General features: G+C 48.7%; 1 protein-coding gene across 2 annotated transcripts in view; it reads left to right on the forward strand.

Annotated features, from left to right (window-relative positions):
- The window catches only part of LOC121273491 (signaling lymphocytic activation molecule-like), a 99,666-nt gene that overhangs the window by 21,917 nt on the left and 52,687 nt on the right, over window positions 1-25,062 (forward strand). For both annotated transcript variants that reach the window (XM_041180664.1, XM_041180665.1), the window contains exon 3: window positions 3,437-3,724. In XM_041180664.1, the coding sequence (XP_041036598.1) occupies window positions 3,437-3,724 (288 nt within the window). The remainder of the gene's footprint in view (window positions 1-3,436; window positions 3,725-25,062) is intronic.

Below are 25,062 nucleotides of genomic sequence, written 5' to 3' on the forward strand. Positions count from 1 at the left end.
CAAGCAGGAGGAGAGCTCAAGATGTAATGTATGGGCCTGAAATGGGAGCAGAAATCAGGGAAATGGGGAATGTGTGTGCCGTGTGCCAAAAGTACAGTAAGTCACAACAAAAAGAACCGCTTCAACCACACAGTGTTCCAGAGAGACCCTGGCAGGAAACTGGAGTGGACTTGTTCACATTTGACAGCAGTGAGCACCTACTGGCACTCGATTATTACTCAACATTTTTTTGAGTCTGTGCTCCTGTAAGAGCATCACTGTAATAAATCATTTAAAATCTGTTTCTTCTCACCACAGCATACCTGAAGTGCTCACCTCAGATAACTGTCCACAATTCTCAGCCACTCAGTTTTGCAAATTTGGACAGGACTGGGAGTTTTGCCACACTATGTCAAATCCCAAATATCCACAGCCCAACAGAATGGTGGAGCGTAACATGCAGACCTTAAATCACCTGTTGAAGAAGGTAAAGGTGGATGGAAGAGACCCCAACCTGGAGTTCAGGGATAATCCATTCTAGAGCATTGGATCATCTCCAGCACAGCTCCTGATGGAGAGAAGACTAAGAACTAAGTTTCTGACTGGGCCCCAACTGTTATTTCCACAGCCAGTGAGCTAGAGCATGCAGGACCTCAAACTGAGACAGCAGAAGCAGAAACTGTACCGTGATCGAGGTGCCTGACCTCTGCCTGACCTGAACATGGGACAGACAGTGAGGATTTAACATGAAGGGATCTGGAATCCTGCTGGAGACACAGGAATCACAGGAGAACGAAGGTCTTACATAATGCAGACTCCAAACGGACAACAATACAGGAGAAACCGGAAATTCTTACGGAAAACAAATAAAATACAACCCTGCTCTGAACCAGAAAATGTAGCTGAAGATCAAAATCCAGAACGCAGCAGTGAAGCAACAGATAACCAGACAAAGCCTGAGAGACCTGAAAACTATCCAAGTGGTGTTAGAGACACAGAGCTGGAGAAGGCCCCTTGTCCTTCAAAATCACCCCTGTCACCATTCAGAACATCCAGAGGGAGAACTGTCAGAAAAACTGGAAAGTTACAGAGATGAGTAAAATGCAAAATAGACTGATCAAAACAGAGTGAGAAAGAATAGATAAGAGATTTTGTGTCTTTCAGTTGTATAAAATTTTGCTTTCTTTATAAAAGAGGGGAATGTGATGATAATAGTTGATTGTGGCCATGGTCTCCAGTATTAGTTACCGTACAGACTCAGTACTAGATAGGGGGGGTCACCTGACTGGGAGTGGAAGGTCAGAGGGCACATGTTGGAATCTATCTCGATAGAATTCAGTTAGTGTAGATATGTGTTTACATTAGGAAAATGTGTTATGGATAGAGTTAGCTCAGCAATGATACCGACAGCCTGTGTGCATCATTGAAACACAAAACAAGACAACCACCACCTTCTCAAGGGTAATTAGGGATGGGCAATAAATGCTGGTCTAGTCAGCAACACCCACATCCCATGATCAATTTAAACAAAAGTCCTGGACTCACCTTCAAGTGGAATTACCCTCAGCATATTTACCCTATCAAACACTCTGCACAGTACTCCAAGTGTGGTCTAACCGAGGGATACGGAGACTGGAACTGTGCACAGTGCTCCAAGTGTGGTCTAATCGAGGGATACGGAGACCGGAACTGTGCACAGTGATCCAAGTGTGGTCTAACCAAGGGATATGGACACCAGAACTGTGCACAGTGCTCCAGGTGTGGTCTAACCGAGGGATACGGAGACCGGAACTGTGCACAGTGCTCCAAGTGTGGTCTAACCGAGGGATACGGAGACCGGAACTGTGCACAGTGCTCCAAGTGTGGTCTAACCGAGGGATACGGAGACCGGAACTGTGCACAGTGCTCCAAGTGTGGTCTAACTGAGGGATACGGAGACCAGAACTGTGCACAGTGCTCCAAGTGTGGTCTAACCGAGGGATACGGAGACCAGAACTGTGCACAGTGCTCCAAGTGTGGTCTAACTGAGGGATATGGAGACCAGAATTGTGCACAGTGCTCCAAGTCTAACTGAGGGATGCGGAGACCAGAACTCTGCACAGTGCTCCAAATGTGGTCTAACCCAAGACTGATTAAGGTTGAACCTAATTTCTCTGATTTTCATTTCTGGCCCCTCCACAAATAAACTCCGCTGCTGAGTTTGAGGTGCTCATGGTCTTACTGACCTGCAGAGGTACATTTAGAGATGTCTCTGTCCGTATGGAAAGATCGCTATGCTAGTCTACCCCACCTCACTTATTGTTATTGAAAGTAATTTCTTAATGAGGTGTCCATTCATCCAGACGATTTCATTTCTCTGAATGATGGGGAATTGATACACGTTTCCCACAATCAGACTCTTATTCTGAAGCAGTGCAAAAGGTCCCAGTTTAAACCTATTTCTCATCATAACCCTGGGCTCTCCACACAGTTGAACTGAACACAGAACTGATAGAGCGGGTACACTCCAGACCATAAGGGACACAGGGACCACTGACCAGAGTCATCGAGGACAGTGAACCAGAGAAAATTCCCAGGATACAATCCCAAAACAGGGACATTCCCTGAGAGAAGTTCTGTTATTTCAATGGGATTCTTTGGGGTTTGTCTAATTACCCAAAGACCATTACAACAGGGAGTGAATGAGTGATTGTAGTGAATGAGTATGTGATGTACATGCACCCTAACTCGTTATTTACAGCTACTATATACACACTGGAACATCTGCACAAGGTTGGAACTTCACCTCCCTCCAAATCTCTGTCCCTCCATCATGTTACATCATTTCATCAGCAGAATGTTCACATCTCCCCAAGTCTTTTCCTGTTTTTTTTTATTCGTCAATGGGATGCGGGTATCCCATCCCTAGTTAAGGGTCAACCACACTGCTGTGGGCCTGGATCTGGAGTGGAGTCCCTTGTAGGCCAGACCAGGTAAGGACAGCAGATTCCTCATTCCAGATGCGTTTTTATAACAATCGACAATGGTTTCATGGTCATCATTAGACTTTTAACTATTGAATTCAAATTCCACCATCTGCCGTGGTGCGATTTTAGCCCAGGTCCCAGAGTATTAATCTGGGTCCCTGGATTAATCCAGCAACAAGACCTCTGTACTATCATCACCTCCCCCTGACTTGCTGTATCCTCTCACAACAGGGAGTGACTGAGTGTCTGTGATTGGAGTGAAAGTGTGTGTCACACTCTGTGTGATGTACATCCACCCGTTATATCCACACATGGGACCTGTTTGAACTCAGTGGCTGAGGGAGCTGTTAAAATGGGGGATGGAGGAATGAGCCGGGATCACAGTTGGTTAGTGAGGGTCTGAAGCAGCGTGAGGGTTCGGATATTGAGGGGTCACACAAGGGCCGACATTCCTTCCTCATGTGTCTTTTGTCTTTCCATCCGAATGTCAGAGTCTGTGACAGGAACAAGCATCACGATTGATCAGAACAGGAGGAACTGCAACATGACCCTGACCTGCTCAGTGAACACAGGCAATCATGTCAGCTTCGGATGGTGGAGGGGAAGTGAAGCATTGAGAAACGACAGCACCCATCATCGTTCCAAAACCGGAGAGGAGTTACAGCTTTATTTCACTGGGGAGCCCAAGGACAGTGTGTACAGGTGTGAGGCCAGGAACCCAGTCAGTGAGGACACTGCACAGATCACACTGAGAGACGTCTGTAACATAACTGTAAACGGTGAGTGTCACAGAGAGAGAAATAAACAACTGCATTCAGGTATTACACAGTCCAATGTTGTACCTGTCCTGGGAGTGTTTGATGGGGACAGTGTAGAGGGAGATTTACTCTGTATCTAACCCCGTGCTGTACCTGTCCTGGGAATGTTTGATGGGGACAGTGTAGAGGGAGATTTACTCTGTATCTAACCCCATGCTGTACCTGTCCTGGGAACGTTTGATGGGTCACTGTAGAGGGAGCTTTACTCTGTAACTAACCCCGTGCTGTACCTGTCCTGGGAGTGTTTGATGGGGACAGTGTAGAGGGAGATTTACTCTGTGTCTAGCCGTGCTGTACCTGTCCTGGGAGTGTTTGATGGGGACAGGGTAGAGGGAGATTTGCTCTGTATCTAACGCTGCGTTGTACCTGTCCTGGGAGTGTTTGATGGAGACAGTGTAGAGGGCGATTTACTCTCTATCTTACCCCGTGTTCTACCTGTCCTGGGAGTGTTTGATGAAGACAGTGTAGAGAGAAATTTACTCTGTATCTAACCCTGTGCTGTACCTGTCCTGGGAGTGTTTGATGGGGACAGTGTAGAGGGAGATTTACTCTGTATCTAACCGTGCTGTACCTGTCCTAGGAGTGTTTGATGAGGACAGTGTAGAGGGAGCTTTACTCTGTATCTAACGCTGAGCTGTACCTGTCCTGGGAGTGTTTGATGGAGACAGTGTAGAGGCAGATTTACACTGTTTCTAACCCCGTGCTGTACCTGTGCTGGGAGTGTTTGATGAGGACAGTGTAGAGGGAGCTTTACACTGTATCTAACCCCGTGCTGTACCTGTCCTGGGAGTGTTTGATGGGGACAGTGTAGAGGGAGATTTACTCTGTATCTAACCCCGTGCTGTACCTGTCCTGGGAGTGTTTGATGGGGACAGTGTAGAGGGAGCTTTACACTGTATCTAACCCCGTGCTGTACCTGTCCTGGGAGTGTTTGACGGGACAGTGTCGACGGAGCTTTACTTTGTGCTGAAAGTCTCTTGGGAGGGTACATTAGGGCAGTGAGAGGGGTAATGAGTCGACATGGAGTCAATGTTAAATTAACAACAGTAGGGTAAATCAGGAACACAGGGTGCTGGGGGGAGAGGGGTTACTGAGTGACAGTGTGAGGCAGCTGGATTAACATCAGTAGAGATACAGTCAGTAACACAGGGCACTGGGGGAAGAGGGATTACTGAGTGACAGTGTGAGGGAGGTGGTTTAACATCAGTAGAGATACAGTCAGTAACACAGGGTGCTGGGGAGAGAGGGTTAGTGAGTGACAGTGTGAGGGAGCTGGATTAACATCAGTAGACATACAGTCAGTAACACAGGGCACTGGGGGAAGAGGGATTACTGAGTGACAGTGTGAGGAAGCTGGATTAACTTCAGTAGAGATACAGTCAGTAACACAGGGTGCTGGGAGAGAGGGGTTACTGAGTGACAGTGTGAGGGATCTGGATTAACATCAGTAGAGATACAGTCAGTAACACAGGGTGCTGGGGGAGAGGGGTTACTGAGTGACAGTGTGAGGGAGATGGATTAACATCAGAAGAGATATAGTCAGTAACGCAGGGTGTTGGGGAGAGAGGGGTTATGGAGTGACAGTGTGAGGGTACTGGATTAACGTCAATAGGTAAACAGTCAGTAACACAGGGTGCTGGGGGAGGGGGTTACTAAGTGACAGTGTGAGGGAGCTGGATTAACCTCGTAGAGATGCAGTCAGTATCTCAGGGCGTTGGGGGAGAGGGGTTACTTAGTGACAGTGTGAGGGAGCTGGATTAACATCAGTAGAGATACAGTCAGTAACACAGGGTGCTGGGGGAGAGAGGTTACTGAGTGACAGTGTGAGCGAGCTGGATTAACATCAGTAGAGATACTGTCAGTAACACAGGGTGCTGGGGGGAGAGGGGTTACTAGGTGACAGTGTGAGGGAGCTGGATTAACATCAGTCGAGATAAAGTCAGTAACACAGGGTGCTGGGGGGAGAGGGGTTACTGAGTGACAGTGTGAGGGAGCTGGATTAACATCAGTAGAGATACAGTCAGTAACACAGGGCGCTGGGGGAGAGGGGTAACTGAGTGACAGTGTGAGGGTGCTGGATTAACCTCAGTAGAGATTCAGTCAGTAACACAGGGCATTGGGCAGAGAGGGGTTACTGAGTGATTCATGTCAGGCAGCTGGATCAACATCAATATAGATACAGTGAGTAACACAGAGTGGTGGGGGATGAGGCTTTACTGATTGAAAATTTGGGAGAGCTGGATTAACATCATTCGAGTTCCAGTTAGAGACACAGGGAGCTGGGGAATTCGGTTACTGTGTGACAGTGTGAGGGAGCTGGATTAATATCATTATAGTTAAAGTCAATAACACAGGGTGCTGGTTGAGAGGGGTTACTGTGTGACAGCGTGAGGGAGCTGGATTAACATCAGTAGAGATAGAGTCAGTAGCACAGGGTGCTGGGGGGAGAGGGGTTACTGAGTGACAGTGTGAGGGAGCTGGATTAATATCATTAGAGATAAAGTCAATAACACAGGGTGCTGGTTGAGAGGGGTTACTGTGTGACAGCGTGAGGGAGCTGGATTAATATCAGTAGATATACTGTAAGTAACACAGTTTGTTGTGGGTAGAGGGTTTACTGAGTGACAGTGTGAGGGATCTGGATTAACATCAGTAGAGATACAGTCAGTAACACAGGGTGCTATGGGGAGAGGGGTTACTGAGTGACAGTGTGAGGGAGCTGGATCAATATTAGTGAAGATACAGTCAGTAACGCAGGGTGCAGGGCGGAGATTTGGTACTGAGTGACAGTGTGAGGGAGCTGGATTAACCTCGGTAGAGATGCAATTAGTAACACAGGGATTTGTTGGAGATGGGGTACTGAGTGACAGTGTGAGGGAGCTGGATTAACATCAGAAGACATACAATCAGTAACATAGGGTGCTGGGGGAGAGGGGTTATTGAGTGACAGTGTGAGGGAGCTGGATTAACATCAGTTGTGATACAGTCAGTAACACAGGGTGCTGGGGGAAATGGGTTACTGAGTGACAGCATGAGGGAGCTGGATTAATGTCAGTAGAGATACAGTCAGTAACACAGGGTGCTTGGGGAGAGGGGTTAATGAGTGACAGTGTGAGAGAGCTGAATTAACATCATTAGAGATACATTCATTAACACAGGGTGCTGGAGGAGAGGGGTTACTGAGTGACAAGGTGAGGGAGCTGGATTAACGTCAGTAGGTAAACATTCTCTAACGCAGGGTGTTGGGGGAGGGGGTTGCTGAGTGACTGTGTGAGAGAGCGGTATTAACAATAGTAGAGATACAGTCAGTAACACAGGTTGCTGGGGGAGAGGGGTTACTGAGTGACAGTGTGAGGTAGCTGGATTAACATCAGTAGAGATACAGTCAGTAACACAGGGTGCTGGGAGAGAGTGGATACTGAGTGACAGTGTGAGGGAGCTGGATTAACATCAGTAGAGATACAGTCAGTAACAGAGGGAGCTGGGGGGAGAGGGGTTACTGAGTGACAGTGTGAGGGAGCTGGATTAACATCAGTAGAGACACAGTCAGTAACACAGGGTGCTGGTTGAGTGGGGTTACTGAGTGACAGTGTGAGGGAGCGGTATTAACATCAGTAGAGATACAGTCAGTAACACAGGGTGCTGGGGGTGAGGGGTTACTGAGTGACAGTGTGAGGGAGCTGGATTAACATCAGTAGAGATTCAGTCAGTAACACAGGGCATTGGGCGGAGAGGAGTTACTGATTGATTCATGTCAGGCAGCTGGATTAACATCAATATAGATACAGTCAGTAACACAGAGTGGTGGGGGATGAGGCTTTACTGATTGAAAATTTGGGGGAGCTGGATTAACATCATTCGAGTTCCAGTCAGAAACACAGGGAGCTGGGGAGAGGGGATACTGTGTGATAGTGTGAGGGAGCTGGATTAATATCATTAGAGATAAAGTCAATAACACAGGGTGCTGGTTGAGAGGGGTTACTGTGTGACAGCGTGAGGGAGCTGGATTAACATCAGAAGAGATACAGTCAGTAACACAGGGTGCTGGGGGTGAGGGTTTACTGAGTGACAGTGTGAGGGAGCTGGATTAACATCAGTAGAGATACAGTCAGTAACACACGGTGCTGTTGGGAGAGGGGTTCCTGAGTGACAGTGTGAGGGAGCTGGATTAACATCAGTAGAGATACAGTCAGTAACACACGGTGCTGTTGGGAGAGGGGTTCCTGAGTGACAGTGTGAGGGAGCTGGATTAACATCAGTAGAGATACAGTCAGTAACACAGGGCACAGGGCGAAATGGGTTACTGAGTGACAGTATGAGGGAGCTGGATTAACATCAGTAGAGATACAATCAGTAACACAGTGTGCAGGGCGGAGATTTGGTACTGAGTAACAGTGTGAGGGAGCTGGATTAACATCAGTAGAGATATACTCAGTAACACAGGGCACTGGGGGGAGAGGGGTTACTGAGTGACAGTGTGAGGGAGCTGGATTAACATCAGTAGAGATACAGTCAGTAACACATGGTGCTGGGGGGAGAGGGGTTACTGAGTGACAGTGTGAGGGAGCTGGATTAACATCAGTAGAGATACAGTCAGTAAGACAGGGCACTGGGGGGTGAGGGGTTACTGAGTGACAGTGTGAGGGAGCTGTATTAACATCAGTAGAGATACAGTCAGTAGCACAGGGTGCTGGGGGAGAGGGGTTACTGAGTGACAGTGTGAGGGAGCTGGATTAACATCAGTAGAGATACAGTCAGTAACACAGGGTGATGGTGGGAGAGGGGTTCCTGAGTGACAGTGTGAGGGAGCTGGATTAACATCAGTAGAGATACAGTCAGTAACACAGGGTGCTGGGGGAAATGGGTTACTGAGTGACAGTGTGTGGGAGCTAGATTAACATCAGTAGAGATACAGTCAGTAGCAGAGGGTGCTGGGGGAGTGGGCTTACTGAGTAACAGTGTGAGGGAGCTGGATTAACATCAGTAGAGATACAGTCAGTAACACATGGTGCTGGGGGGAGAGGGGTTACTGAGTGACAGTGTGAGGGAGCTGGATTAACATCAGTAGAGATACAGTCAGCAACACAGGGTGCTGGGGGAGAGGGGTTACTGAGTGACAGTGTGAGGGAGCTGGATTAACATCAGTAGAGATACAGTCAGTAACACAGGGTGCTGGGAGAGAGTGGATACTGAGTGACAGTGTGTGGGAGCTGGATTAACATCAGCAGAGATACAGTCAGTAACACAGGGTGCTGGGAGAGAGTGGATACTGAGTGACAGTGTGTGGGAGCTGGATTAACATCAGCAGAGATACAGTCAGTAACACAGGGTGCTGGGGGGAGAGAGGTTACTGAGTGACAGTGTGAGGGAGCTGGGTTAACATCAGTAGAGATACAGTCAGTAACACAGGGTGCTGGGGGGAGAGGGGTTACTGAGTGACAGTGTGAGGGAGCTGGATTAACATCAGTAGAGATACAGTCAGTAACACAGGGTGCTGGGGGAGAGGGGTTACTGAGTGACAGTGTGAGGGAGCTGGATTAACATCAGTAGAGATACAGTCCGTAACACAGGTTGCTGGGGGAGAGGGGTTACTGAGTGACAGTGTGAGGGAGCTGGATGAACATCAGTAGAGATTCAGTCAGTAACACAGGACATTGGGCGGAGAGGAGTTACTGATTGATTCATGTCAGGCAGCTGGATTAACATCAATATAGATACAGTCAGTAACACAGAGTGGTGGGGGAATGAGGCTTCACTGATTGAAAATTTGAGGGAGCTCGATTAACATCATTCGAGTTCCAGTCAGAAACACAGGGAGCTGGGGAGAGGGGATACTGTGTGATAGTGTGAGGGAGCTGGATTAATATCATTAGGGATAAAGTCAATAACACAGGGTGCTGGTTGAGAGGGGTTACTGTGTGACAGCGTGAGGGAGCTGGATTAACATCAGAAGAGATATAGTCAATAACACAGGGCACTGGGGGGAGAGGGGTTACTGAGTGACAGTGTGAGGGAGCTGGATTAACATGAGTAGAGAAACAGTCAGTAACACAGGGTGCTGGGGGTGAGGGGTTACTGAGTGACAGTGTGAGGGAGCTGGATTAACATCAGTAGAGTTATAGTCAATAACACAGGGCACTGGGGGGAGAGGGGTTACTGAGTGACAGTGTGAGGGAGCTGGATTAACATGAGTAGAGAAACAGTCCGTAACACAGGGTGCTGGGGGTGAGGGGTTACTGAGTGACAGTGTGAGGGAGCTGGATTAACATCAGTAGAGATATAGTAAGTAACAGAGGGTGCTGGGGGTGAGGGGTTACTGAGTGACAGTGTGAGGGAGCTGGATTAACATCAGTAGAGAAACAGTCAGTAACACAGTGTGCTGGGCGAGAGGGGTTACTGAGTGACAGTGTGAGGGAGTTGGATTAACATCAGGAGATATACAGTCTGGATCACCGGCTACTGGGAGCGAAGAATTAGTGAGTGAAAGTGTGACATTGCTGGATTAACATCAGTAGAGATACAGTCAGTTACACAGGGTGCTGGGGGGAGAGGGGTTACTGAGTGACAGTGTGAGGGAGCTGGATTAACATCAGTAGAGATACAGTCAGTAACACAGTGCGCTGGGGGAGAGGGGTTACTGAGTGACAGTGTGAGGGAGCTGGATTAACATCAGTAGATATACAATCAGTAACACAGGGTGCTGGGGGAGAGGGGTTACTGAGTGATTCATGTCAGGCAGCTGGATCAACATCAATATAGATACAGTGAGTAACACAGAGTGGTGGGGGATGAGGCTTTACTGATTGAAAATTTGGGAGAGCTGGATTAACATCATTCGAGTTCCAGTTAGAAACACAGGGAGCTGGGGAATTCGGTTACTGTGTGACAGTGTGAGGGAGCTGGATAAATATCATTAGAGTTAAAGTCAATAACACAGGGTGCTGGTTGAGAGGGGTTACTGTGTGACAGCGTGAGGGAGCTGGATTAACATCAGTAGAGATAGAGTCAGTAGCACAGGGTGCTGGGGGGAGCGGGGTTACTCAGTGACAGTGTGAGGGAGCTGGATTAATATCATTAGAGATAAAGTCAATAACACAGGTGCGGGTTGAGAGGGGTTACTGTGTGACAGCGTGAGGGCTCTGGATTAATATCAGTAGATATACTGTAAGTAACACAGTTTGTTGTGGGTAGAGGGTTTACTGAGTGACAGTGTGAGGGAGCTGGATTAACATCAGTAGAGATACAGTCAGTAACACAGGGTGCTGTGGGGAGAGGGGTTAATGAGTGACAGTGTGAGGGAGCTGGATCAATATTAGTGAAGATACAGTCAGTAACACAGGGTGCAGGGCGGAGATTTGGTACTGAGTGACAGTGTGAGGGAGCTGGATTAACCTCGGTAGAGATGCAGTTAGTAACACAGGGATTTGTTGGAGTTGGGGTACTGAGTGACAATGTGTGGGAGCTGGATTAACATCAGAAGAGATACAGTCAGTAAGACAGGGTGCTGGGGGAGAGGGGTTATTGAGTGACAGTGTGAGGGAGCTGGATTAACATCAGTAGAGATACAGTCAGTAACACAGGGTTCTGGGGGAGAGGGGTTACTGAATGACAGTGTGAGGGAGCTGGATTAACATCAGAAGAGATACAGTCAGTAGCACAGGGCACTGGGGGGAGAGGGGTTACTGAGTGCCAGTGTGAGGGAGCTGGATTAACATCAGTTGTGATACAGTCAGTAACACAGGGTGCTGGGGGAAATGGGTTACTGAGTGACAGCATGAGGGAGCTGGTTTAATGTCAGTAGAGATACAGTCAGTAACACAGGGTGCTTGGGGAGAGGTGTTAATGAGTGACAGTGTGAGAGAGCTGTATTAACATCAGAGATACAGTCAGTAACACAGGGTGCTGGGGAGAGAGGGGTTACTGAGTGACAAGGTGAGGGAGCTGGATTAACGTCAGTAGGTAAACATTCTCTAACGCAGGGTGTTGGGGGAGGGGGTTGCTGAGTGACTGTGTGAGAGAGCGGTATTAACATGAGTCGAGATACAGTCAGTAACACAGGTTGCTGGGGGAGAGGGGCTACTGAGTGACAGTGTGAGGGAGCTGGATTAACATCAGTAGAGATACAGTCAGTAACACAGGGTGTTGGGGGGAGAGGGGTTACTGAGTGACAGTGTGTGGGAGCTGGATTAACATCAGTAGAGATACAGTCAGTCACACAGGGTGCTGGGGGGGAGAGTGGTTACTGAGTGACAGTGTGAGGGAGCTGGATTAACATCAGTAGAGATACAGTCAGTAACACAGGGTGCTGGGGGAGAGAGGGGTTACTGAGTGACAGTGTGAGGGAGCTGGATTAACATCAGTAGAGATACAGTCAGTAAAACAGGGTGCTGGGATAGAGTGGATACTGAGTGACAGTGTGAGGGAGCTGGATTAACATCAGTAGAGATACAGTCAATAACACCGGGAGCTGGGGGGAGAGGGGTTACTGAGTGACAGTGTGAGGGAGCTGGATTAACATCAGTAGAGATACAGTCAGTATCATAGGGTGCTGGGGGAGAGGGGTTACTGAGTGACAGTGTGAGGGAGCTGGATTAACATCTGTAGAGATTCAGTCAGTAACACAGGGCATTGGGCGGAGAGGAGTTACTGAGTGATTCATGTCAGGCAGCTGGATTAACATCAATATAGATACAGTTAGTAACACAGAGTGTTGGGGGATGAGGCTTTACTGATTGAAAATTTGGGGGAGCTGGATTAACATCATTCGAGTTCCCGTCAGAAACACAGGGAGCAGGGGAGAGGGGATACTGTGTGACAGCGTGAGGGAGCTGGATTAACATCAGAACAGATATAGTCAGTAACACAGGGTGCTGGGGGAGAGGGGTTACTGAGTGACAGTGTGAGGCAGCTGGATTAACATCAGTAGAGATACAGTCAGTAACACAGGGTGATGGTGGGAGAGGGGTTCCTGAGTAACAGTGTGAGGGAGCTGGATTAACATCAGTAGATATACAGTAATTAACACAAGGTGCTGGGGGAGAGGGGTTACTGAGTGACCGTGTGAGGGAGCTGGATTAACTTCAGTAGAGATATACTCAGTAACACAGGGCACTGGGGGGAGAGGGGTTACTGAGTGACAGTGTGAGGGAGCTGGATTAACATCAGTGGAGATACAGTCAGTAACACAGGGTGCTGGTGGGAGAGGGGTTCCTGAGTGACAGTGTGAGGGAGCTGGATTAACATCAGTAGAGATACAGTCAGTAACACAGGGTGCTGGGGGAAATGGGTTACTGAGTGACAGTGTGAGGGAGCTGGATTAACATCAGTAGAGATACAGTCAGTAACACAGGGTTTTGGGGGGAGATGGGTTACTGAGTGACAGTGTGAGGGAGCTGGATTAACATCAGTAGAGATACAGTCAGTAACACAGTGTGCAGGGCGGAGATTTGGTACTCAGTAACAGTGTGAGGGAGCTAGATTAACATCAGTAGAGATACCGTCATTAACACAGGGTGCTGGGGGAGAGGGGTTACTGAGTGACAGTGTGAGGGAGCTGGATTAACATCAGTAGAGATACAGTCAGTAACACAGGGCACTGGGGGGAGACGCGTTACTGAGTGACAGTGTGAGGGAGTTGGATTAACATCAGAAGACATACAGTCAGTAACACAGGGTGCTGGGGGAGAGGGGTTACTATTTGACAGTGTGAGGGAGCTGGATTAACATCAGTCGAGATACAGTCAGTAACACAGGGTGCTGGTGGGAGAGGGGTTCCTGAGTGACAGTGTGAGGGAGCTGGATTAACATCAGTAGAGATACAGTCAGTAACACAGGGTGCTGGTGGGAGATGGCTTACTGAGTGACAGTGTGAGGGAGCTGGATCAATATTAGTGAAGATACAGTCAGTAACACAGGGGGCAGGGCGGAGATTTGGTACTGAGTGACAGTGTGAGGGAGCTGGATTAACCTGAGTAGATATGCAGTTAGTAACACAGGGATTTGTTGGAGATGGGGTACTGAGTGACAATGTGTGGGAGCTGGATTAACATCAGAAGAGATACAGTCAGTAACACAGGGTTCTGGGGGAGAGGGGGGTTACTGAGTGACAGTGTGAGGGAGCTGGATTAACATCAGTTGTGATACAGTCAGTAACACAGGGTGCTGGGGGGAGAGGGGTTACTGAGTGACAGTGTGAGGGAGCTGGATTAACATCAGTAGAGATACAGGGAGTAACACAGGGTTCAGGGCGGAGATTTGGTACTGAGTGACAGTTTGAGTGAGCGGGATTAACATCAGTAGAGATGTAGTCAGTAACACAGGGTTCTGGGGGAGAGGGGTTACTGAGTGACCGTGTGAGGGATCTGGATTAACATCAGTAAAGATACAGTCAGCAACACTGGGTGCTGGGGGAGAGGGGTTACTGAGTGACAGTGTGAGGGAGCTGGATTAACATCAGTAGAGATACAGTCAGTAACACTGGGAGCTGGGGGAGAGGGTTGACTGAGTGACAGTGTGAGGCAGCTGGATTAACATCAGTAGAGATACAGTCAGTAACATAGGGTGCTGGGGAGAGAGGGGTTACTGAGTGACAGTGTGAGGGTGCAGGATTAATATCAGTAGAGATAAAGTCAGTAACACGGAGTGCTGGCGGAGAGGGGTTACTGAGTGACAGTGTGAGGGATCTGGATTAACATCAGTAGAGATACAGTCAGTAACACTGGGTGCTGGGGGGAGATGGGTTACTGAGTGACTGTGTGAGGGATCTGGATTAACATCAGTAGAGATACAGGCAGTAACACAGGGTTCAGTGCGGAGATTTGGTACTGAGTGACAGTGTGAGTGAGCGGGATTAACATCAGGAGATATACAGTCTGGAGCGCAGGTTACTGGGAGAGAAGTGTTAGTGAGTGAATGTGTGAATGAGTTGGATTAATATCAGTAGAGATATAGTCAGTAACACAGTGCTCTGGGGGCCATGGGTTACTAAGTGCAGTTTGAGGGAGTTGGATTAACATCAGTAGAGATATAGTCAGTAACACGGGGCGCTGGGGGAGAGGGGTTACTGAGTGACAGTGTGAGGGAGCTGGATTAACATCAATAGAGATACAGTCAGTAACACAGGGTGCTGGGGGAAATGGGTTACTGAGTGACAGTGTGAGGGAGCTGGATTAACATCAGGAGAGATACAGTCAGTAACAGAGGGTGCTGGGGGGGAGGGCATACTGAGTAACATTGTGAGGGAGCTGGATTAACATCAGTAGAGATACAGTCAGTAACACAGGGAGATGGGGGGAGCGGGTTTACTGAGTGACAGTGTGAGGGAGTTGGATTAACATCAGTAGAGATACAGTCAGTAGCACAGGGTGCTGGGGGGAGAGGGGTTACTGAGTGACAGTGTGAGGGAGCTGGATTAACATCAGTAGAGATACAGTCAGTAACACAGGGCGCTGGGGGGAGAGGGGTTACTGAGTGACAGTGTGAGGGATCTGGATTAACATCAGTAGAGATTCTGTCAGTAACACAGGGTGCTAGGGGGAGAGGGGTTACTGAGTGACCGTGTGAGGGATCTGGATTACCATCAGTGGTGATACAGTCAGTAACACAGGGTGCTGGGGGGAGAGGGTTTACTGAGTGACAGTGTGAGGGAGCTGGATTAACATCAGTAGACATACAGTCAGTAACACTGCGAGCTTGGGGAGAGTGTTGACTGAGTGACAGTGTGAGGGAGCTGGATTAACATCAGTAGAGATACAGTCAGTAACATAGTGTGCTGGGGGAGAGGGGTTACTGAGTGACAGTGTGAGGGAGCTGAATTAACATCAGTAGAGATACAGTCAGTAACACAGGGTGCTGGGGGAGATGGGTTACTGAGTGACTGTGTGAGAGTGCCGAATTAACATCAGTAGAGATACAGTCAGTAACACAGGGTGCTGGGGGGAGATGGGTTACTGAGTGACTGTGTCTGGGATCTGGAGTAACATCAGCAGAGATACAGACAGTAACACAGGGTTCAGGGCGGAGATTTGGTACTGAGTGACAGTGTGAGTGACCGGGATTAACATCAGGAGATATACAGTCTGGAGCACAGGTTAATGGGAGAGAAGTGTTAGTGAGTGAATGTGTGAATGAGCTGGATTAATATCAGAAGAGATACAGTCAGTAACACAGGGCGCTGGGGGTGTGGGGTTACTAAGTGCAGTGTGAGGGAGCTGGATGAACATCAGTAGAGATACAGTCAGTAACACACGGTGCTGTTGGGAGAGGGGTTCCTGAGTGACAGTGTGAGGGAGCTGGATTAACATCAGTAGAGATACAGTCAGTAACACAGGGCACTGGGGGGAGAGGGGTTACTGAGTGACAGTGTGAGGGAGCTGGATTAACATCAGTAGAGATACAGTCAGTAACACATGGTGCTGGGGGGAGAGGGGTTACTGAGTGACAGTGTGAGGGAGCTGGATTAACATCAGTAGAGATACAGTCAGTAAGACATGGCACTGGGGGGTGAGGGGTTACTGAGTGACAGTGTGAGGGAGCTGTATTAACATCAGTAGAGATACAGTCAGTAGCACAGGGTGCTGGGGGAGAGGGGTTACTGAGTGACAGTGTGAGGGAGCTGGATTAACATCAGTAGAGATACAGTCAGTAACACAGGGTGATGGTGGGAGAGGGGTTCCTGAGTGACAGTGTGAGGGAGCTGATTAACATCAGTAGAGATACAGTCAGTAACACAGGGTGCTGGGGGAAATGGGTTACTGAGTGACAGTGTGGGGGAGCTAGATTAACATCAGTAGAGATACAGTCAGTAGCAGAGGGTGCTGGGGGAGTGGGCTTACTGAGTAACAGTGTGAGGGAGCTGGATTAACATCAGTAGAGATACAGTCAGTAACACAGTGTGCAGGGCGGAGATTTGGTACTGAGTAACAGTGTGAGGGAGCTGGATTAACATCAGTAGAGATACCGTCTTTAACACAGGGTGCTGGGGGAGAGGGGTTACTGAGTGACAGTGTGAGGGAGCTGCATTAACTTCAGTAGAGATATACTCAGTAACACAGGGCACTGGGGGGAGAGGGGTTACTGAGTGACAGTGTGAGGGAGCTGGATTAACATCAGTAGAGATACAGTCAGCAACACAGGGTGCTGGGGGAGAGGGGTTACTGAGTGACAGTGTGTGGGAGCTGGATTAACATCAGCAGAGATACAGTCAGTAACACAGGGTGCTGGGAGAGAGTGGATACTGAGTGACAGTGTGTGGGAGCTGGATTAACATCAGCAGAGATACAGTCAGTAACACAGGGTGCTGGGAGAGAGTGGATACTGAGTGACAGTGTGAGGGAGCTGGATTAACATCAGCAGAGATAGAGTCAGTAACACAGGGAGCTGGGGGGAGAGGGGTTACTGAATGACAGTGTGAGGGAGCTGGATTAACATCAGTAGAGATACAGTCAGTAACACAGGGTGCTGGGGGGAGAGGGGTTACTGAGTGACAGTGTGAGGGAGCTGGATTAACATCAGTAGAGATACAGTCAGTAACACAGGGTGCTGGGGGAGAGGGGTTACTGAGTGACAGTGTGAGGGAGCTGGATTAACATCAGTAGAGAAACAGTCAGTAACACAGTGTGCTGGGCGAGAGGGGTTACTGAGTGACAGTGTGAGGGAGTTGGATTAACATCAGGAGATATACAGTCTGGATCACCGGCTACTGGGAGCGAAGAATTAGTGAGTGAAAGTGTGACATTGCTGGATTAACATCAGTAGAGATACAGTCAGTTACACAGGGTGCTGGGGGGAGAGGGGTTACTGAGTGACAGTGTGAGGGAGCTGGATTAACATTAGTAGAGATACAGTCAGTAACACAGGGTGCTGGGGGAGAGGGGTTACTGAGTGACAGTGTGAGGGAGCTGGATTAACATCAGTAGATATACAATCAGTAACACAGGGTGCTGGGGGAGAGGGGTTACTGAGTGACAGTGTGAGGGAGCTGGATTAACATCAGTAGAGATACAGTCAGTAACACAGGGTGCTGGGGGAGAGGGGTTACTGAGTGACAGTGTGAGGGAGCTGGATTAACATCAGTAGAGAAACAGTTAGTAACACAGTGTGCTGGGCGAGAGGGGTTACTGAGTGACAGTGTGAGGGAGTTGGATTAACATCAGGAGATATACAGTCTGGATCACCGGCTACTGGGAGCGAAGAATTAGTGAGTGAAAGTGTGACATTGCTGGATTAACATCAGTAGAGATACAGTCAGTTGCACAGGGTGCTGGGGGGAGAGGGGTTACTGAGTGACAGTGTGAGGGATTTGGATTAACATTAGTAGAGATACAGTCAGTAACACAGGGTGCTGGGGGAGAGGGGTTACTGAGTGACAGTGTGAGGGAGCTGGATTAACATCAGTAGATATACAATCAGTAACACAGGGTGCTGGGGGAGAGGGGTTACTGAGTGATTCATGTCAGGCAGCTGGATCAACATCAATATAGATACAGTGAGTAACACAGAGTGGTGGGGGATGAGGCTTTACTGATTGAAAATTTGGGAGAGCTGGATTAACATCATTCGAGTTCCAGTTAGAAACACAGGGAGCTGGGGAATTCGGTTACTGTGTGACAGTGTGAGGGAGCTGGATAAATATCATTAGAGTTAAAGTCAATAACACAGGGTGCTGGTTGAGAGGGGTTACTGTGTGACAGCGTGAGGGAGCTGGATTAACATCAGTAGAGATAGAGTCAGTAGCACAGGGTGCTGGGGGGAGAGGGGTTACTCAGTGACAGTGTGAGGGAGCTGGATTAATATCATTAGAGATAAAGTCAATAACACAGGTGCGGGTTGAGAGGGGTTACTGTGTGACAGCGTGAGGGCTCTGGATTAATATCAGTAGATATACTGTAAGTAACACAGTTTGTTGTGGGTAGAGGGTTTACTGAGTGACAGTGTGAGGGAGCTGGATTAACATCAGTAGAGATACAGTCAGTAACACAGGGTGCTGTGGGGAGAGGGGTTAATGAGTGACAGTGTGAGGGAGCTGGATCAATATTAGTGAAGATACAGTCAGTAACACAGGGTGCAGGGTGGAGATTTGGTACTGAGTGACAGTGTGAGGGAGCTGGATTAACCTCGGTAGAGATGCAGTTAGTAACACAGGGATTTGTTGGAGTTGGGGTACTGAGTGACAATGTGTGGGAGCTGGATTAACATCAGAAGAGATACAGTCAGTAAGACAGGGTGCTGGGGGAGAGGGGTTATTGAGTGACAGTGTGAGGGAGCTGGATTAACATCAGTAGAGATACAGTCAGTAACACAGGGTTCTGGGGGAGAGGGGTTACTGAATGACAGTGTGAGGGAGCTGGATTAACATCAGAAGAGATACAGTCAGTAGCACAGGGCACTGGGGGGAGAGGGGTTACTGAGTGCCAGTGTGAGGGAGCTGGATTAACATCAGTTGTGATACAGTCAGTAACACAGGGTGCTGGGGGAAATGGGTTACTGAGTGACAGCATGAGGGAGCTGGTTTAATGTCAGTAGATATATTGTCAGTAACACAGTTTGTTGGGGGTAGAGGGATTACTGAGTTACAGTGTGAGGGAGCTGGATTAATATCAGTAGAGATACAGTCAGTAACACAGGGTGCTTGGGGAGAGGTGTTAATGAGTGACAGTGTGAGAGAGCTGTATTAACATCAGAGATACAGTCAGTAACACAGGGTGCTGGGGAGAGAGGGGTTACTGAGTGACAAGGTGAGGGAGCTGGATTAACGTCAGTAGGTAAACATTCTCTAACGCAGGGTGTTGGGGGAGGGGGTTGCTGAGTGACTGTGTGAGAGAGCGGTATTAACATGAGTCGAGATACAGTCAGTAACACAGGTTGCTGGGGGAGAGGGGCTACTGAGTGACAGTGTGAGGTAGCTGGATTAACATCAGTAGAGATACAGTCAGTCACACAGGGTGCTGGGGGGGAGAGTGATTACTGAGTGACAGTGTGAGGGAGCTGGATTAACATCAGTAGAGATACAGTCAGTAACACAGGGTGCTGGGGGAGAGAGGGGTTACTGAGTGACAGTGTGAGGGAGCTGGATTAACATCAGTAGAGATACAGTCAGTAAAACAGGGTGCTGGGATAGAGTGGATACTGAGTGACAGTGTGAGGGAGCTGGATTAACATCAGTAGAGATACAGTCAATAACACCGGGAGCTGGGGGGAGAGGGGTTACTGAGTGACAGTGTGAGGGAGCTGGATTAACATCAGTAGAGATACAGTCAGTAACACAGGGTGCTGGGGGTGAGGGGTTACTGAGTGACAAGGTGAGGGAGCTGGATTAACATCTGTAGAGATTCAGTCAGTAACACAGGGCATTGGGCGGAGGGGAGTTACTGAGTGATTCATGTCAGGCAGCTGGATTAACATCAATATAGATACAGTGAGTAACACAGAGTGGTGGGGGATGAGGCTTTACTGATTGAAAATTTGGGGGAGCTGGATTAACATCATTCGAGTTCCCGTCAGAAACACAGGGAGCAGGGGAGAGGGGTTACTGTGTGACAGCGTGAGGGAGCTGGATTAACATCAGAACAGATATAGTCAGTAACACAGGGCACTGGGGGAGAGAGGGGTTACTGAGTGACAGTATGAGGGAGCTGGATTAACATCAGTAGAGATAAAGTCAGTAACAGAGGGTGCTGGGGGAGAGGGGTTACTGAGTAACAGTGTGAGGGAGCTGGATTAACATCAGTAGAGATACAGTCAGTAACACAGGGTGATGGTGGGAGAGGGGTTCCTGAGTAACAGTGTGAGGGAGCTGGATTAACATCAGTAGATATACAGTAATTAACACAAGGTGCTGGGGGAGAGGGGTTACTGAGTGACCGTGTGAGGGAGCTGGATTAACTTCAGTAGAGATATAATCAGTAACACAGGGCACTGGGGGGAGAGGGGTTACTGAGTGACAGTGTGAGGGAGCTGGATTAACATCAGTGGAGATACAGTCAGTAACACAGGGTGTTGGGGGGAGATGGGTTACTGAGTGACAGTGTGAGGGAGCTGGATTAACATCAGTAGAGATACAGTCAGTAACACAGTGTGCAGGGCGGAGATTTGGTACTGAGTAACAGTGTGAGGGAGCTAGATTAACATCAGTAGAAATACCGTCATTAACACAGGGTGCTGGGGGAGAGGGGTTACTGAGTGACAGTGTGAGGGAGCTGGATTAACATCAGTAGAGATACAGTCAGTAACACAGGGCACTGGGGGGAGACGCGTTACTGAGTGACAGTGTGAGGGAGTTGGATTAACATCAGAAGACATACAGTCAGTAACACAGGGTGCTGGGGGAGAGGGGTTACTATTTGACAGTGTGAGGGAGCTGGATTAACATCAGTCGAGATACAGTCAGTAACACAGGGTGCTGGTGGGAGAGGGGTTCCTGAGTGACAGTGTGAGGGAGCTGGATTAACATCAGTAGAGATACAGTCAGTAACACAGGGTGCTGGTGGGAGATGGGTTACTGAGTGACAGTGTGAGGGAGCTGGATCAATATTAGTGAAGATACAGTCAGTAACACAGGGGGCAGGGCGGAGATTTGATACTGAGTGACAGTGTGAGGGAGCTGGATTAACCTGAGTAGATATGCAGTTAGTAACACAGGGATTTGTTGGAGATGGGGTACTGAGTGACAATGTGTGGGAGCTGGATTAACATCAGAAGAGATACAGTCAGTAACACAGGGTTCTGGGGGAGAGGGGGGTTACTGAGTGACAGTGTGAGGGAGCTGGATTAACATCAGTTGTGATACAGTCAGTAACACAGGGTGCTGGGGGGAGAGGGGTTACTGAGTGACAGTGTGAGGGAGCTGGATTAACATCAGTAGAGATACAGGGAGTAACACAGGGTTCAGGGCGGAGATTTGGTACTGAGTGACAGTTTGAGTGAGCGGGATTAACATCAGTAGAGATGTAGTCAGTAACACAGGGTTCTGGGGGAGAGGGGTTACTGAGTGACCGTGTGAGGGATCTGGATTAACATCAGTAAAGATACAGTCAGTAGCACAGGGCACTGGGGGGAGAGGGGTTACTGAGTGCCAGTGTGAGGGAGCTGGATTAACATCAGTTGTGATACAGTCAGTAACACAGGGTGCTGGGGGAAATGGGTTACTGAGTGACAGCATGAGGGAGCTGGTTTAATGTCAGTAGATATATTGTCAGTAACACAGTTTGTTGGGGGTAGAGGGATTACTGAGTTACAGTGTGAGGGAGCTGGATTAATATCAGTAGAGATACAGTCAGTAACACAGGGTGCTTGGGGAGAGGTGTTAATGAGTGACAGTGTGAGAGAGCTGTATTAACATCAGAGATACAGTCAGTAACACAGGGTGCTGGGGAGAGAGGGGTTACTGAGTGACAAGGTGAGGGAGCTGGATTAACGTCAGTAGGTAAACATTCTCTAACGCAGGGTGTTGGGGGAGGGGGTTGCTGAGTGACTGTGTGAGAGAGCGGTATTAACATGAGTCGAGATACAGTCAGTAACACAGGTTGCTGGGGGAGAGGGGCTACTGAGTGACAGTGTGAGGTAGCTGGATTAACATCAGTAGAGATACAGTCAGTCACACAGGGTGCTGGGGGGGAGAGTGATTACTGAGTGACAGTGTGAGGGAGCTGGATTAACATCAGTAGAGATACAGTCAGTAACACAGGGTGCTGGGGGAGAGAGGGGTTACTGAGTGACAGTGTGAGGGAGCTGGATTAACATCAGTAGAGATACAGTCAGTAAAACAGGGTGCTGGGATAGAGTGGATACTGAGTGACAGTGTGAGGGAGCTGGATTAACATCAGTAGAGATACAGTCAATAACACCGGGAGCTGGGGGGAGAGGGGTTACTGAGTGACAGTGTGAGGGAGCTGGATTAACATCAGTAGAGATACAGTCAGTAACACAGGGTGCTGGGGGTGAGGGGTTACTGAGTGACAAGGTGAGGGAGCTGGATTAACATCTGTAGAGATTCAGTCAGTAACACAGGGCATTGGGCGGAGGGGAGTTACTGAGTGATTCATGTCAGGCAGCTGGATTAACATCAATATAGATACAGTGAGTAACACAGAGTGGTGGGGGATGAGGCTTTACTGATTGAAAATTTGGGGGAGCTGGATTAACATCATTCGAGTTCCCGTCAGAAACACAGGGAGCAGGGGAGAGGGGTTACTGTGTGACAGCGTGAGGGAGCTGGATTAACATCAGAACAGATATAGTCAGTAACACAGGGCACTGGGGGAGAGAGGGGTTACTGAGTGACAGTATGAGGGAGCTGGATTAACATCAGTAGAGATATTGTCAGTAACAGAGGGTGCTGGGGGAGAGGGGTTACTGAGTGACAGTGTGAGGCAGCTGGATTAACATCAGTAGAGATACAGTCAGTAACACAGGGCACTGGGGGAGAGAGGGGTTACTGAGTGACAGTGTGAGGGAGCTGGATTAACATCAGTAGAGATAAAGTCAGTAACAGAGGGTGCTGGGGGAGAGGGGTTACTGAGTAACAGTGTGAGGGAGCTGGATTAACATCAGTAGAGATACAGTCAGTAACACAGGGTGATGGTGGGAGAGGGGTTCCTGAGTAACAGTGTGAGGGAGCTGGATTAACATCAGTAGATATACAGTAATTAACACAAGGTGCTGGGGGAGAGGGGTTACTGAGTGACCGTGTGAGGGAGCTGGATTAACTTCAGTAGAGATATAATCAGTAACACAGGGCACTGGGGGGAGAGGGGTTACTGAGTGACAGTGTGAGGGAGCTGGATTAACATCAGTGGAGATACAGTCAGTAACACAGGGTGTTGGGGGGAGATGGGTTACTGAGTGACAGTGTGAGGGAGCTGGATTAACATCAGTAGAGATACAGTCAGTAACACAGTGTGCAGGGCGGAGATTTGGTACTGAGTAACAGTGTGAGGGAGCTAGATTAACATCAGTAGAAATACCGTCATTAACACAGGGTGCTGGGGGAGAGGGGTTACTGAGTGACAGTGTGAGGGAGCTGGATTAACATCAGTAGAGATACAGTCAGTAACACAGGGCACTGGGGGGAGACGCGTTACTGAGTGACAGTGTGAGGGAGTTGGATTAACATCAGAAGACATACAGTCAGTAACACAGGGTGCTGGGGGAGAGGGGTTACTATTTGACAGTGTGAGGGAGCTGGATTAACATCAGTCGAGATACAGTCAGTAACACAGGGTGCTGGTGGGAGAGGGGTTCCTGAGTGACAGTGTGAGGGAGCTGGATTAACATCAGTAGAGATACAGTCAGTAACACAGGGTGCTGGTGGGAGATGGGTTACTGAGTGACAGTGTGAGGGAGCTGGATCAATATTAGTGAAGATACAGTCAGTAACACAGGGGGCAGGGCGGAGATTTGATACTGAGTGACAGTGTGAGGGAGCTGGATTAACCTGAGTAGATATGCAGTTAGTAACACAGGGATTTGTTGGAGATGGGGTACTGAGTGACAATGTGTGGGAGCTGGATTAACATCAGAAGAGATACAGTCAGTAACACAGGGTTCTGGGGGAGAGGGGGGTTACTGAGTGACAGTGTGAGGGAGCTGGATTAACATCAGTTGTGATACAGTCAGTAACACAGGGTGCTGGGGGGAGAGGGGTTACTGAGTGACAGTGTGAGGGAGCTGGATTAACATCAGTAGAGATACAGGGAGTAACACAGGGTTCAGGGCGGAGATTTGGTACTGAGTGACAGTTTGAGTGAGCGGGATTAACATCAGTAGAGATGTAGTCAGTAACACAGGGTTCTGGGGGAGAGGGGTTACTGAGTGACCGTGTGAGGGATCTGGATTAACATCAGTAAAGATACAGTCAGCAACACTGGGTGCTGGGGGAGAGGGGTTACTGAGTGACAGTGTGAGGGAGCTGGATTAACATCAGTAGAGATACAGTCAGTAACAGTGGGAGCTGGGGGAGAGGGTTGACTGAGTGACAGTGTGAGGGAGCTGGATTAACATCAGTAGAGATACAGTCAGTAACATAGGGTGCTGGGGAGAGAGGGGTTACTGAGTGACAGTGTGAGGGTGCAGGATTAATATCAGTAGAGATAAAGTCAGTAACACGGAGTGCTGGCGGAGAGGGGTTACTGAGTGACAGTGTGAGGGATCTGGATTAACATCAGTAGAGATACAGGCAGTAACACAGGGTTCAGTGCGGAGATTTGGTACTGAGTGACAGTGTGAGTGAGCGGGATTAACATCAGGAGATATACAGTCTGGAGCGCAGGTTACTGGGAGAGAAGTGTTAGTGAGTGAATGTG

This window comes from Carcharodon carcharias (genome assembly GCF_017639515.1).
Source record: "Carcharodon carcharias isolate sCarCar2 chromosome 24 unlocalized genomic scaffold, sCarCar2.pri SUPER_24_unloc_1, whole genome shotgun sequence".
Classification (NCBI taxonomy): domain Eukaryota; kingdom Metazoa; phylum Chordata; class Chondrichthyes; order Lamniformes; family Lamnidae; genus Carcharodon; species Carcharodon carcharias.